The 15,416-nt window shown below is 48.6% G+C and overlaps 1 protein-coding gene across 1 annotated transcript in view; it reads left to right on the top strand.

Annotated features, from left to right (window-relative positions):
- RABL6 (RAB, member RAS oncogene family like 6) overlaps positions 1 to 15,416 on the top strand; it is a 54,145-nt gene that overhangs the window by 26,893 nt on the left and 11,836 nt on the right. Inside the window, exons 8-10 of the mRNA XM_059486376.1 lie at positions 302 to 405; positions 9,824 to 10,161; positions 12,365 to 12,530. Of these exons, the coding sequence (XP_059342359.1) occupies positions 302 to 405; positions 9,824 to 10,161; positions 12,365 to 12,530 (608 nt within the window). The remainder of the gene's footprint in view (positions 1 to 301; positions 406 to 9,823; positions 10,162 to 12,364; positions 12,531 to 15,416) is intronic.

Genomic DNA, 15,416 nt, shown 5'->3' with positions numbered 1-15,416 from the left:
TGCAGGGGCTGAATCCTTTCTCCAAATGTAACTGGTGCTGTGATGTCTGAAATAACACATTATTGATTTATGGCTGAGAATAGCTGACAGAACCAGGTGCTTCTTTACACACAGACTTCATGGATTATCTGCTTTTTATTCACTTTCCCTATGTGCTCTGTATTTAAATGGACACCATGATCAGGGCCAGGGCTCCTGTTGCACGTGGTATTGTGGTAAAGTAGTGACACAGGATCTTAGTGCACAGAGATCTGTTACAGTGACCCTTCTGCTCAGACCCAGCTTGTTTTCCTTTCCTCAGAGGGAGACGTTGCTACGGCAGCTGGAGACAAATCAGCTGGATATTGATGCAACTCTGGAGGAGCTGTCAGTGCAGCAAGAGACTGAAGACCAAAACTACGAACTGTATGTCACTGAGCTGTCTTTTCTGCTAACTAACTGCTGCTTTGGGTGTCACATGAATGTTGGGCAGTCCCAGCTGTGGCATGTGGCCAGGTTGAAGGGTCTAGCGAGTAACATTTAGGGATCCTTTGGATAAAATGTTGCTTTTGGATGTCATCACCTGAAGAAAAGCATGCACCTGGGGATCCCTGTGAAAGGTCTGGTTCCTACAGGCATGTGACTGGGGAGGGCAGGGCAGGTGGGGCTGAGCAGCACACCTGGAGCCAGCACATGCTGAAGTAGATGAAGTGCTGGAAGGAGATATTTTCCATCTCTCAGCTGCTTAGCACGCAAGTTGGTTCCTCTCCTGGCTGTTGCACTCCTGTATACTTTGTGTCTTATGACAGCAGAAAGTAATAGCAACTACGCTGCTGTCTTTTGTTCCCTTTGAGCACTTCTGAACTCTTTGGTGTATTTCTGTGTCTGTTCTGCACCCTGGCTGCTTGTAATGGTGTTTGCCAGCTTTAGCCCCATAAAGCCAATGCACCTGTAGCACAGTGAACAGGAATTCATGTTCTGTAAATTCCCATGACAAGGCCTTTATTGCAGTGATGTGCAATCCAGAAAAGTCAGCCTCAGAATGTATTGAAAAAAGATTATTTACAGGCAGCTTTTGTTTGGAAATTGGAATCGATGATTATGAAATATTCATGCACAGGCTTTTGGACAAGCATTTTTCAGACCAAGTTTCAAGGTTCTATAACCTTGTTCAGCATGTTTTCCTTGGAGGGCATTGAAATACCCCAATTCACACAAAGAATGCTGTTTCCAAAGCATTCACCTCATTCTTCTCCTGAGGGACTAGTCACCTCATGCCTTCAGCACTTCTGTTGATGTCCCTACTCAAAGGACTGGGCTGCGTGGGCTGTGCTGTCAGATTGTTTTCATGCTTTTGTTTGTACTTCTTCAGTAATGGGAGGATACTTAATAGAATCAGGAGTTGCCAGAGCTGTTTCAAATTCACAGCACACAGTCTTTCTGTTTTGTCACCTCTTGCCCTTCCAGCAGCTTTAGTGTGTGCTGGGTCTCCATATGTGTCACTTCAGCTCACAAATCCAGCAGAAAAACAGCTTGGATGGGGCTAGGAGCAGCAGTGAAAGGTGTCCCTGCCTGGGGCAGCAGTGAAAGGTGTCCCTGCCTGGGGCAGGGGCATGGAATAAGGTGAGCTTTAAGGTCCCATCGAACCCAAACTAGTCTGAGACTCTGTGACTGTGAAATCTGTCCTTGCTATATCTACCTCAGGGTTGGTCTGTGTTGGGCTGGCTCTGAGAAGAGATCTTAGATCTTAAAGGCAGCAGCAGCAGTGTGGTAGTGCTGGAGGGGTGGCCAGACCTCCTAGTTCCAGTAACAGGTATTAGATTGGATCATCCTACCCAGTGTGGCCACACTGCCCTGCTGGGAGGCTGTTGGCACTGTCAGACTGCCGGTTAACTTAACATGGCCTCAGAAATATCAGAGCCTGACAAAGGAGGAGTTGATGAAATATTAAAAGCAAGACTTTTCTCTAGGATTCTGGTTTAGCAAATAAAGTGACATCCTTATGCAGCTGGCCAGCTTCTGCATGTTCATATCTGTACTGAAGCCAAAGTTCTTCACTCTCAGAAAATAGCACTTCTTTAGAGAAAGGGCTTTAAAACGCCCCTGGATGCTTCCTGGGTAGAGGCACGGATCCCAAAAGAAAAGCATCAGGGAGTGTCATATGTCAGTACTTTGATCACACTGACTAAAGAGAGCTATTTTGGGGTTTTTAAGGTTTTTCTCTGTACCCCAGGTAGAAACAGAGAGTCTGTTTGTTTAAATGGCACCTCTGTGGGACAGATGAGCTGCAAAGGGGTTACTTCAGCCCTGGAGTTGAAAGGTATGCACTTCTTACACTGAGTTTTTATCCCTGCAGGAGGTCTCCAAGCATGAGTTTTATAGCCAAAGACCTAATTTAAAGAAGTACTCACATTCATATGTCAGAGAGCCCAGGTTTGGGTAAAGCCACAACCTTAGTAAACAGTTTGGGCTAGGAAACAGAGTACATATGGACACAACAGTGTGTGATGGAATCAGAGCTTGCAGCATGAGGGAGGTCTGCAGTGCTCATTGTTAGGGCTTGGGAAGGTCCTTGCAACCATGCTTGTCAGATGCCCCTCATTTTGGGATTACCAGGTGTCCTGGTTTGAAAAGACAGGTGCCTGCTAAGGAAGGCAGGAGCCTCCCTTGAAATGGAAAATGCAAACCCCTCCCTCTGAATTATTATAATTTTGAAATTATGGAGCTCTCAGGCAAAGGTATTGGAGTAGGAGTAACAGTTCTTTATTAGGGAAAAAAATAAAAATAAACAATGTAGTAATACAAAACGACACTGGCAAAGTCAGACCATGCCCTGCCCCCTGTGTGTCAGGGGGTGTCCCAGCCCCATCCCAGGGGGGTTCAGCCCTCCTGCAGTGCCAGCTGTGGCTCTGCTGCAGCAGGGATCCTGCACAAGGGGGGAGTTTTCCTCTGCAGCTCCAGGGCTGCTGCAGATGGGCCTGGGCTCCCTCTGGCCATGCAGGGCAGCAGAAAGCTGCTCCTCTGGCAATGCAGGGGGCAGAGGCTGCTGTGCTGTGCCAGGCTCAGATTGGATCCAGGTAGGAATGCTTGGCTCCTCCCCTGGGCGCAGCATCTCCCCATGGGATGCTGGCATTGGATCAGCCCTGCAGGGACACTCAGTGGCCATGGACAGCAGAGATCTCCTGGAGGGAGGGTTGGCTGTGGGAGAGATAAAGAAAACTGCCCCACCTGGTTTTAACAGGTGGCCCAATGAAGAGAAGATAACTGCCCCACACCTAACAGATGGCAGTAGAATACACACCCAGATCTTGCATTTTCCAAACTAAGACACCCGGTTTAATGTGCTACATCAGTGAATGTCCAAGTGAGCACCTGGTACATTGTCTGCTGCCGCTGGCCCTGTTGTGTACAGTGTGTGTGTTGGTGCAGTGTGACTTGGTGACCCTTGACAGATCACAGAACTGTGGAACCCTTAGGATTGGAAAAACCCTCTGAGATCATCAAGTCCAGCTGTTAACCAAGCACTGCCAAAGCTGCCACCCAACCATGTCCCCAAGGGCCACATCCACATTTTTCAAACACTCCAGGGATGATACCTCCACCACTATCAGGGCAGTCTGTTCCAAAGTCTGGCTGCCCTTTTTGTGAAGAAAGTTTGCCTAATATCCAACCTGAACCTCCTCCGGTGCAACTTGAGGCCTCTTTTGCTTTTTCCTTTTTATTGCTTGGTAGGGGAGCCCAACCGTCCCCTGTCATACCTCCTGTCACGAGGCCTTTATGTTAGCTGCTTCAGTTCAGACAGCACTGGGAGTTCTGCTGTGGGTCACCCAAATTGCACAGTAAGGGGAGATGACCACAGGTGTTTGGGGCCACAGGCCCTGGTGTGGCTGCTGCAACACTTCCTCAGAGGCCATTCCTGCTCTCCTGCCATAAAATCAGGGCACAGAGCACAGCGAGGTGACAGCGCTAGGACATCTCAGTTATTCACCCCTGTGCAGTCTGGTAGCTACTCTGTCACAGTGACCAGTGCTAAATTTGGCTCAGTGAGAACTGAAAGAGAACAAGAACTCTTCCTCCTGCTCCAGCGGGGGGGACCTGAGGACAAAACGTCACTGATGCAAAATGTGGATCCCAGAGACAACACGAGGTGGCACACGACGCTGCCTCTTCCGCCTTACGTAAGCCAGCCTGGGCAGGCTCTGCCTGGATGTGCCTGTGGGAGACACAGTCTGCTTCCAGTTCTTTCCCAGTGCTTAGGCTCCTCACTGCCTGACACACCTCTGGATCTGGTACTGTCCCTGTCCTTTCAGACTTTACATCTTCAACGCTGCTAAAAGAACATTTCACCCATTTTTGAATTCTTGAATTCTTATTAAACAAACAGTAATGGCTTTTATGATGTTCTGAATTTGTACCTAATTTGCTCAGTTTCTTCATTTTTAATTGTACCCAGCTTATCTTCTGTTTTCAAGGAAAACTTGTATATGTTCAATGTGCCCCTTCCCCCACACAGGGATGCCAGGGCTGGGCAGCCCTTTTGGTGAAGAAATTTTCCCCAATACTCAACCTAAACTTCCCCTGGCACAGCTTGAGGCTGTCTCCTCTCACCATGTGGGTGCCAGGCCGGTGACTGCAGACAGGTATTTGGGCTCTCTTGCTGAGGACTCTGCTTTGGGGAGACACATTCCCCAAAGAGACAAATTAGTCACTGCAGAATCATTGGCTGGGGGTTGGGGGTTTATTTGCCTTTTTTCCACATTGAGCATAGCACTTAATTTCAGGAAGACCGTGGTGCTGAGTAACACCCGCACAGCGGCAGGAGGAGCTGCTGTTGGAGCTGTTCTCTGGCATCCTCCACTGTATGTGAATACAGGTCTGGAGTGACACCAGCTACAGGCTGAGTTACCAGATGGGAAAGTAAAACCCACTCCTGCTTTCTCTTCCCCTTGCCCCACTTTTATCTCCTTCACTTGCTGTGAATCTTTGTGGTCATAAGACTGGTCAGGAGCCAGCCTGAACTGGAATGGGACTTTATCTAGGTCATATTTTTTGGGGGTGCTGCATTAAGAATTAAGTGCACCTAAGCCTGTCACCAGTCAGTCTTGCTTGAGAAGTGGGGACATGGAGCATGTCCTGTATTTTATGGAGCAGGGAGTTACCCTGCTGCATCCATTTTGTCAGGTGGAAAACAGGATGACAGCAGGAATTAAACCTGCTTGGCCGTTGATTCTACATGCAGGGACCTGGGCTAAGGGGATTGAGGCAGTAACTTTAACGAGCCCAAAACAAACATGTGAAAATTAACCCTTGCTAACCCCAGTTAAAATTGTCATCCAGCTGATTAATCTTCATTTTCACAATTAATAAAATAACCCAAAGCCTTTCTTGCCATATGAACAGTTTATCACAGCACGTTAGAACGAGGAGCCAAAAAGCTTTAGGCTGCTCCCACCTTCAATATTAAATGAACACAAGCACTGACAATTTTAGGAATTGTGAGGCTAACAAGTCCTTTTGTGTTTGCCCTGGGGGCAGAGCAACAGTAACCTCAGGCCCTGATGAATTTTTCTTCCCACAGAGTATGCTCATCTTTAAAATTGCATAAAAGTCTCCTCTTGCGAGCAGGTCCAACCACCAGTGAATTATTCAGGAGTTTGAGGATGTTTTGGACTTGTTACTTGGTCTGTAATGGAAGGATTGAAAGGCAAATAAGGAGCCCCTGTGAGTGAGGACAGATGACCCACCTGGACATGCACAGTATATTTGCAGTCTCTGTATCCCAACGGAATAAAGGTGCTCAGGTGTGAGTTCACCTTGTGCTTTAGTAGGACTTGGTCTGCTACCTCCAGAGTGGGCACAAAGCTGTGTATTCTACAGTGAGGTTTTGAGGGAGTCCTTTTCCAAAGGTCTGATGGATAGAACGAGGAATGGACAGATTGTGTAGAATCTGAGAAAAAACAGACACATGGCAGGTTTGGCCTGGTGTGTTCCCAAAACAGCCACACTTGTGCCTCCGAGGAGTGTGTGTAAAGCCAGAGAAAGCATTCATGCATTATGTAGTATTTTCAAAGTGTGGAGGATGCTTAGACACCTCCATCCTGGAAATTACTGCGAGCTTGCTGGCAGCATTTAATGTGTGCTGGTTTTCCACCCACCTCCCTCACAGAAGATCTGTCTGTAAAAACTCAGCAGAGCTGGTTTCTGCAGCCTGTGTGGATAGAACCGGTGTCAGACCACCCTGATTTCCCCAGTGTCACAGCACAAGGCTTGGCCCACGTGTCTAGCTGGTCAAGGTGACATGAAGCACACGTGTCACAGCTGTCCTCAGTGCTGTGCTGGGGTAGAAGTCTGTGTTGTGCTGTCCCCAGATAACCATTTGTATCTTCCTACTAAAGAACTTGCTGTCTTCTGTTTTTATGCCCTTCACACCCCACAGGTGACTAAAGGTACAGGAGCACAGGTGCAGACAAAGCCTGCATGTGTTTTATGCCCCAGTCTGGTTGTGCTGGAGGGAAGGATGACACTCTTTATACTTCAGTTATGTAGTGGGATTTTTTTTCCTCCAGCTCTTAAATTTCATGTGTTTCTGGAGGAAAAACAGGTGGTAGTCGCAGCCTTCCCTCCCTCTGGAGCTGGCTACTTTCCCAGAACAAAGCAGGTTGTTTCCAAAATGGGCAGCTTTGGCAGAACCACGTACAGTAAATCTTTAAATACTCTGGTATTGTTAAGAGTTTTCTGTGCTTTGTTGAGTCCAGCTTTAACTATTCTTTGAGCTTCATATTCTGTATACTGATGTGACTCTATACATTCTTTGTGTCTCGTTGTTTCCAGATCTTCAGTGTACAATCATCTTATTCTACCTGAGTTAGCCAGTTGCCTCGATGGTGGGATTCAGCAACTTGAAGCTCAGAAGTTGTTCATTCTGTTTTCAAACCATGTTGGTGATTTAGGTGTTCCCACAGACAGTCAGGAGAGCAAGTACTGCTGGCAGCAGTACCTTGGCTGCTGGGTGCAGCAGTGCCCAGGCTTGCAGGCTTCCATCCAGGATTGCTGTTGCTATAAACAGGAGCACGGGTGTGTGTAGGTCATCTGGATTAATCTCTCCTCACAGCTGGAAGGCAGGAGTCTTTAACACTGAGTGGGTCTTGGAGGAGGAGGAGTGAGTACCACAAAGCAGAGCTGTTCAGTTCTCCTGTCTTTGGCTCACCAGAAGGCCTGGATCAAAGCTGAGACAGGAGGAATGGCAGAATTCAGCACTCAGCATATGTGATGTGGAGCTGAGGAGTTATACATTGTACACAGGCAAAGCTGACAACTTTGTGGGCCATGGCAATTCACTTGGTGTGGGGATAAAGAGCCTTACCTTTGTTGGATGGGGGCTGAATGGCAGGGCCTCGTGGTTTGTCTTTCCCACCCCACAGACAACGTGCATGCTCTGCTTGGAGGATGCGGTGCCATGGCCCCCCTCCTCAGGAAGGGAGCACAGCGATGGACAGGTATTGAGCACACACTATCGTGTTCCTGCAGCATGTGTGATGTATTGTGCACCTTCCAAACCAATCTGATGCTGTCTCCACAGAGCTCAGTGCAGGAGTTAAACTCCTTTATGTTTTTTCTCTGGTGCATGACAAATCCATGCATCATTTTCAGTGGAACGTGTTGTCGCGCAGCTCGCCCCAGGAGAGGGAGGATGGGGACTGGATGCTGCATCACATACTCTGAGCTCAGCTCTGCCAGGAGCTTATGTTGGTGTAGCCAGTGTTCTGGGTGGAATAGGCACATTGTCTTGGCCTGGATCCTGGTGGAAGCATCAGTGAGAACACCACAGCATGGCACTGGTGTGGGTGCCTTGACAGTCTGCAGCTTCCTTGTGAGGGACAGTGGAGGTGCAGCAGCAATCTCTGCTCTCTGTGATCAGGGACACGACCCAGGGAATGACTGGAGCTGCATCAGGGCAGGTATAGGTTGGATATCAATAGACAGCATGTGACAGCCAGGCTCTGGCGTGGTTGGGATTGCAGTCCTTAGTCCAGACTTCCAGAATGAGCGAGGCAAGTCTTTCCCAGCCATTCTCCTGGGGAGAACTGGGAGCAAGAGCACTTTTCCTTACCCTTGAGTAGATGACAATTTTGTTTGTACTGTTGAATTTCTTCCTATTTCTGTTACTTGAGATCATCCAGTTCTATCTGTATCTTGTCCCTGTCTGTGTTTCCTCACTAATCCTGCTTTTTAGTGCTGCCCTTGATCTCCACTTTACCCAGTTACTTAGTTAGGAAGGACTGCTGGTTTTCCAATTTCCAAGTAACAACTTCCTGAGGCTATTGCTCCCTAGGGCTCCAGACACTGCTGGTCACAAAGTACATTATTTTGTTCCTTAAAAGTATATCAGGTTACTGCCTTAAAATAGGAAATCATATCTCAAGGCTTAGAGTTTCTTAGCCCCCACTGTTTGTGTTCTGCTCAGCAGTTGGTCCAGGGAAGGTTTTGGCTGGCTCAGGTCCCTGAAGGACAAGGTCAGGGGGAGGAGGCTCTCCCTTCACATTCTCATTGCCTGGAGCACAACCAAAGTCTGTCTTGCAGAACCAGCTGAATCCAGAGCCTCTGTGCACAAATTTATTAAGCTTAATGAAATGAGAGGTGAGACTGGGATGTGCTGGATATTACACAGGATGCTTCACTTTGGGTGTCCTCTCTGTATCTCTCAGCCGGGCAGCATGTGGCAGATCTGTTTTTCAGACAATTTAATGGCAAAAACTTGTCTCTGTCCACGTTTCTCTGCACACAGTGTGTGAAACAGGCTGCTGACCCCGTGGGCTGCGGAGGGAGGCTTGGGTTAGGCTTGGGTTTCTTCTGGAAAAGGAAAGAGCTTTTCACTCCCTGTAGTGGTACAGGCTTTAATGTTCTTCCAGTCGGGAACCCAGCCAGGACCACAACCTGCTCCAGTGCTCCTGCTGCTTGGCTCCAGGGCCTCTCACACAGAGGGGGAGTGTGTGCAGGGGAGAGCCTGCATGTGGAGCTGCACCCTGCGAGAAGGGTAATGGCAGTCAGTCTTCTCTGAGCCCTCAGGACAGCTCTTTTCTCTGGATATTCGAGGATTCTCCTCTCAAATCCATTCTTTGCTGCTAAAGAGGTTATTACAGCAGTTTTCTTGAGTACTGTGATTTGTTCTGCAGAATGTAAAAACATGCCATTCCTAGAGCACTTACTCCTTTAGAGACATGTACAACAACTGACTTCAGGTTGCATTTCAAGCACTGGCATGTTATTATAGTCTGTCTATTCAGAGAGTTTCCAGTACTGTAGGTTTCATCCTGTAGTGCAGAGCAGGTTGGGATACTCCACACCTCAATGCAGATGGGGCAAGTTCAGCTCGTGTGGGTAAACCAGATTTATTGTGACCCAGGGAGTCACAGCGTCACTGGAAGCAGATCCATACCCTCCCAAGCCCAGCTGGAAGCAGACCCATACTCTCCCAGCTCAACACACAGCCAGATGAAAAGGGCTTATATAAAGGAAGGAGAAGGACTTTTTATATGGGCAGGTAGTGACAGGACAAGGGGCAATGGTTTTAAACTGCCAGAGGGCAGGGTTGGATGGGAAGAAATTCTTCCCTGTGAGGATGGGGATGTCCTGGCATAGGGCGCCCAGGGAAGCTGTGGCTGTCCCTCGATTGCTGGAAGTGTCCAAGGCCAGGTTGGACTTGGAGAAGCCTGGCCTAGTGGAAGGTGTCCCCGCCCATGGCAGAGGTTGGAATGAGATGAGCTTTAAGGTCCCTCCCAACCCAGAGCAGTGTGGGATTCTGAGATTCGCCATTCCTTATATTTGTAATTTATCTTCCCCACAGGTTCCTGGAAATGATGGAAGCCCGAAGCCAAGGACACACATCACCACTGGCAACAAACGGGCAGAGCCCCTCTTCCGGCTCCCAGTCACCCATCGTAGCTCCGAGCTCCGCATCGACGGGCAGCTCCAGCCCCAGCACGCCCCAGCCGCCGCTGCCGCTCACCGCCAGCGCCACCACCTCTCCCGAGCCCGCCTCGTCCTTGTCACCAGTGCCTGCCCCCGAGGCCCCGCAGCCCCCCGCGCCCGCCGCAGCTCCCGCCGCCCCCCCGGCCCGGCGCGGCATCATTGCGCGGCTCTTTGGCACATCCCCCGCGGCCGAGCCCGCTCCTCCCCACGCAGGTGCGTGCTGGCGCCCTGTCCTGGCAGGATGCCACCCATAGGCCTTCCAGTTCTCATTTCGTTTTCTCCCTGCGAGAGGCTGAGCAGACAGGTGTGTGAAGGCCACAGGCGCCATGCTTGTGCACCGGGTGTCCAGGGAGACTTGGGCTGTCATTCTCTATTTTCCCTGATCAACATTTTGGTTTGTCTCTGTTCTGGATGGGGACTGTGCCCAGCCAGAGGGGTGGTGGCTGTAGCATGCTTAAGAGGAAGATCCTGAACGCACAGGAGGCGCTAATAAAATAAGTAAAATGTCAGGTTCTCACCAGGAGCAAAAATACCTCTTGAATAGCAAACAAATGACTGGAGAAGCTATTTATTTGAAGTGCCATCCTTGCACACGTGTGGCAGTCCAGAGGGGCTCCTATGCGTAATGGAGAGAAGCGGAGCACTGGGTTTAAAGGTTATTCAGCCAGAAATGGTCACGTAGGTCCAGGCTCCACAGCAGATGCCCCTCTGGGGAAATCTGCTCCTTCAGAGCAGGTCTGGGAGGAGGGAGCCCTCGGCTGCTGCCTCAGCACTGGTACCAGCTGGAGCAGCACAGTGCTCGGTCCAGAGCCTGCCGGACAGAGTGCCAGGCAGAGGCATCAAGGGTTTGTTGCGTGTAATTTTACTGATCTGGACCATAATTTGCCTGTCACATTCACTTTGTTTGCAGAGCTAACTGGAGCTGCAGAGCTGGCACTGCCTAAAAATCGTGACATGGTTTGAGTCACCCTTTGGAAATACCTTCCCTCTCACACTGTCTCGCAGTGCTCCTGAGACACCCACAGAGAGAAAGGAGGAGGTGCTGGGGACACGGGTTGCAATTTCAGATGTTGAAATGGTCTGGCTTTAGGTCTGCACACAATGTTCTGCATCCTGTGCCTCTTCCCAGATATGACACAATGCACCCATTTTGGTTTGCTTATGACTCTTCCTACCCAGAGAAAATAAAAAAAAAAAAAAAACAGAGAGGAGAGAAGATATTAGAAATTCCTTGTCAATAAAAGCAACCTTTATCATTTTGATCTGCAGAATAAAAGACTGGTCTACTACCAGTCTTACAGTGGTTGGGTTTGGGGCTTTTCTTTTTTAAACTCGTTCTTAGCTTGACAGCTGTTTCGGGCTTGTGACTTTCAGCCCTGATGTCTCGGAATGCTTATGAGCAGTTGCAAAAGGCAGCCAGGAAGAGCTGATGTGTCAGTGTTGCAAGGTTTCAGTGGTGTGCCAAGGCCTGCACCTCTGCTGGAATGTACCCAGGCACCAATTCACTGCAAAGCAGCTAAAAAAATCATTGTTACCAAGTAATACTTGGTTTTTCTGGGAGCTGCTATTTAAGATTTCTCTTGGAATCTTGGAGTAGTAATTCTTTTGGCTGTGGTTTAGCTTGCACCAGTGCTACTCTGTGGCATTAGTGGTACTGTTGGTATGTAGAAGTGGTCTGAAAGTTGTGCTAAGGAGAGTGAAATCTAGAAAAAAAAGGCACAAGTCTTGTTTTACCCAAAAGAAAAGTCTAGATGTGAAGTGCAGCATGAGCAGAGGACAAACATTATTGCAAATTCTGGAAATGTTAATCACTTCAGGCTTCTTAGTTATGCTGATTTCATGAGTTTTCATCCTGATACCTTGAAGATGGGGAAAGGTGTTTCTACAAATTAGCTGTATTAAAGTCACTCTCTGTTTGAGGTAGCTCTTGAGCTTTTGTTTACACAAAGCATCTAAAAGTACAATGTGAACAATTCTGCCTTGGACAGTTACAGCTGAAAAAAGCAAGAGGATAGGAGAGAGGGTGAACTGAACAATGTGGAAAAGGTAAGAGAGTAGTGAAGGGACATCCCCCAGGAGCAGTGCACACAGCACAGGTGTAATAAAACCTGTGGTACAGTCAGTCATAGCATTCCCTGGAGAGTAGAGCCAGGCCTTGCCAGGGAGGTTTTCAGTCCATCCAAAAGCCTGGGTCAGCCTGGTGCATTCTAAACCACAGCACCATGATCTGTGAATGCCTTCATGTCAGACTCTGGGCTGGTTTATATCCTGTTCATAACTTTCCTCTTCCCTTGCTGTGGAACCAGGGTCCTGCCTCATGGCTGCTGCCACCCTGGGCAGTACAGATCGGGAAAAAGCCAATTTCTGTCTTGCTTGTGGTCACACCAGTCTTTTACATCTCCTGTTGCTAATGCAGATCCTGCTGCTGCCACTCCTCCCCCCAACCCTGCAGCCCCTGCCAAGGTACAGAGCGTGGAGGACTTTGTTCCTGAGGACAGCCTGGACCACAGCTTTCTGGAAGACCCAGCACCACAGAAAGACAAAGGGAAACCACAGCCCAAACACCGTGTGGATAGTGAGAGGTAAGAAAAGGAGGGTGGCAGCAGGGATGGCAGGTGCCCAGCAGGGACACACCTGGATGTGCAGCCTGGCTACCATGGTGCAGCCATTCCCTGATTCCAGAGCAGTTAGCTGCCCCAGAGCCTTTCTGGCTGTGCTATGCTCAGTCATAGCATTCACTGTTTCCCATTTAGTGACACACACTGCTCCCTGGGAAGGAAGAACATCACAAAAAGCAGATTACCACCTTCCTGGTGATGCTGTTTTGCTTTGTGCTCAGATTAAACTGGGCCCTTTGGGTCATGAAGGGATTTTCCTTCTGGCCAAACACACCAAATCATTTGAGATATTTTCCTTCTGGAACATAGTGCACTTTGCAGGGATACTATGTTTTGCTTAATGAATATTTACCTTCTGCAGAGGCACAAAGTGTGGCCAAATTCCTCTATGACTTGGTAATGTCATTCCTGAGGCACTATAAATGGGTTTGGGGTATGGTGGAGGACACTTGGGAGCCCTCTGTATCTCTGTGGGATTCTGGAAGGAAGGATGGAGAAAGTCATGCTCCTTTGGGAGTGTCACTGCATGGTTGCCTGCAGAATTAAAAAAAATTCTTAGGGGGTGCCTTTCTTTTTCTCTGTGTCTAGTGTTTCTTCCCAGAATTTTCTCACTAAATTGGAGAGACACAGATTTGATGGATGATAGGGAATGGGTTGGATATTCACATGCAGAGAGTAGTGATCTATGGCTCAATGTCCAGTTGAAGATGGGTGGTGTTCCTCAGGCTCTGTACTGAGACATGGACTTCATCCATGAAACAGGGGGATTGAGGACACCCTCATCAGGTTTATCAACAACACCAAGCTGAGTAGTGTGGGTGACACTCCTGAATAACAAGATGTCATCCAGAACCTGGAAAACATGAGAAATGGCCCATGGGAACCTCACGAGGTTCACCAGGGCCAAGCTCAAGTTGCTGTACCTGGGTTGGGGCAACCTCTGGGATCAATCCAGGCTGGAGGGTGAAGGGATTTAGTGCAGCACTGGAGAGAAGGACTTGGGGGTGCTGGTGGGTGAGAGCTGGACCTGCCCCAGCCCTGAAACTGGGCTGATCTCCAGCATGGGCAGCAGGGAAGAGGGAGTTCTGCCCTGCTCAGGTGACACCCTACCTGCAGAGCTGCCTCTGGCCCTGAGGGCTAGCATCAGGAGGACGTAGAGCTGCTGTAGAGAGTTCAGAGGAGGCCATGGAGATGCTCCAAGGCCTGGAACCCCTCTGCTCTGGAGCCAGGGTGGGGGTGTTCACCTGGAGAAGATAAGGCTCTGGGGAGATGTTATTGGTGTCTTTCAATATTTAAGAGAGGATGAGGACAGAGATTTTAGCAGGGTGTATTGCAGTAGGACAAGAAATGGTGGTTTTAAACTAAAAGAGGGGAGATTCAGACTAGGTATAAGAAAGAGGATTTTACAACAAGAGTGGTGAGGCCCTGGCACAGGTTGCCCAGGGTAGTGGTGGATGCCTCATCCCTGCAAACATTCCCAGTCTGGCTGGATGGGGCCCTGAGCAACCTGATCCAGTTGAAAATGTCCCTGCTCAGTGCAGGGGGTTGGAACAAGCTGAGCTTTAAGGCCTCTTCCAACCCAAACCAGTCTGTGAGTCTATAATTATCTCCTCAAAATGGCAGAGCTGTGCTTATGCCATGAGCAGTAGTTTCTCCTTTTTTTCCCCTTTTTTTCTTTTCCTGGCTTTGGTGTTTTTTAACCAAAAAAAAGAAAAGGGAATTGTGTATACTGAACTGCTCAGACAAGAGGATGTGCAGGGAGCTGTCTGAAAGCAGACTGTCTCTTAAGAGGTGACCTAAGCATATTCTTAGGCTATGTATCTGTTGCTCAGAATATTCCTTGCCTGCTGCCTCTTGTCATCAACAATGGATTAACTGGAGACTAATTAAGTGTGGACACTGCTCAACTGTGAATTCTGCCTCTTTTAACATCCTTGTCAAGACCCAGTGTTCTCTACTTCAACCACAGCAGTCTTAAATCAGTGCTGTTTGTGAGGCTCAATGCCTGTGTAATGCAGGTCAGCCTGAATCATCATCCCTTGTGATGGCAGAACACGTGGATGTTTTATTAAAACTAAAAAAAAAAAAAAAAAAAAAAAAAGGCAAGAAAAAAGTGAGGTTGCTGGCAGCATGCTGGCCTACAAAGTGTCTTGCTTGTGGCTGTGGCAGAGCTGAGATATTTTTCTGGGTTTAACAAGGAGTTGTCAGAAGAGCCAAGCCTGACCTTCTGAGGGGCTGGGTCCTGAGGTGCCCTCAGAGCTCTGGAGCTGCAGTTCTGCTGTGGTTGAGAGGCTGATCCTTCACAAAGGTTTCTCTGCTCCAGAGTGTCAGTCAGTGGAAGCAAATAAGTGTTAAACTGTATAAAAAAATCTAACTTGTTGGACAGGGGTGAGAGAACCCTGCAAATTCACACACTCATTTCTCCTCTGCAGCCTGGCATCCATGGCTTGCTCTGGTTTCTTCTATATATCATGCAGTTTTCTTAGTGACCTGGCAATTTTCCATTCTGTTTCTTGCCAAAAAAAGGCCTACTAGAATAAGCCAGAGGTGCAGAAATTCAGAGATGAGGATGTGGTTCTGACCATCACCTGCAATAACAGGTTTCTTTCAGGATGTCACTCCCAGCCCCACAGTAGCTAGGAGCAACATTCCAGTTCTGTAAGCACTGTCCTCGAGAATCAGCTTCTGCTGCAGTGAGGAGGTGGTTGTAATTCCCATAAAATCTGCTGCAGAAATTTATCTCTGATCCAAAGAACACAGTAGATCTGTGGAATCACTCAGACCTTGGGGAGATTTTATTGGTTTCAAAAAATAGAATCCTGGAAGCTGCTTTTCCCCTGTATCTGAGTG

The sequence above is a fragment of the Ammospiza nelsoni genome, chromosome 20 (assembly GCF_027579445.1).
Source record: "Ammospiza nelsoni isolate bAmmNel1 chromosome 20, bAmmNel1.pri, whole genome shotgun sequence".
Taxonomy (NCBI): Eukaryota; Metazoa; Chordata; class Aves; order Passeriformes; family Passerellidae; genus Ammospiza; species Ammospiza nelsoni.
Note: the sequence above shows the minus strand (reverse complement) of the source record. Positions and strands in the feature narration are given on the sequence as shown.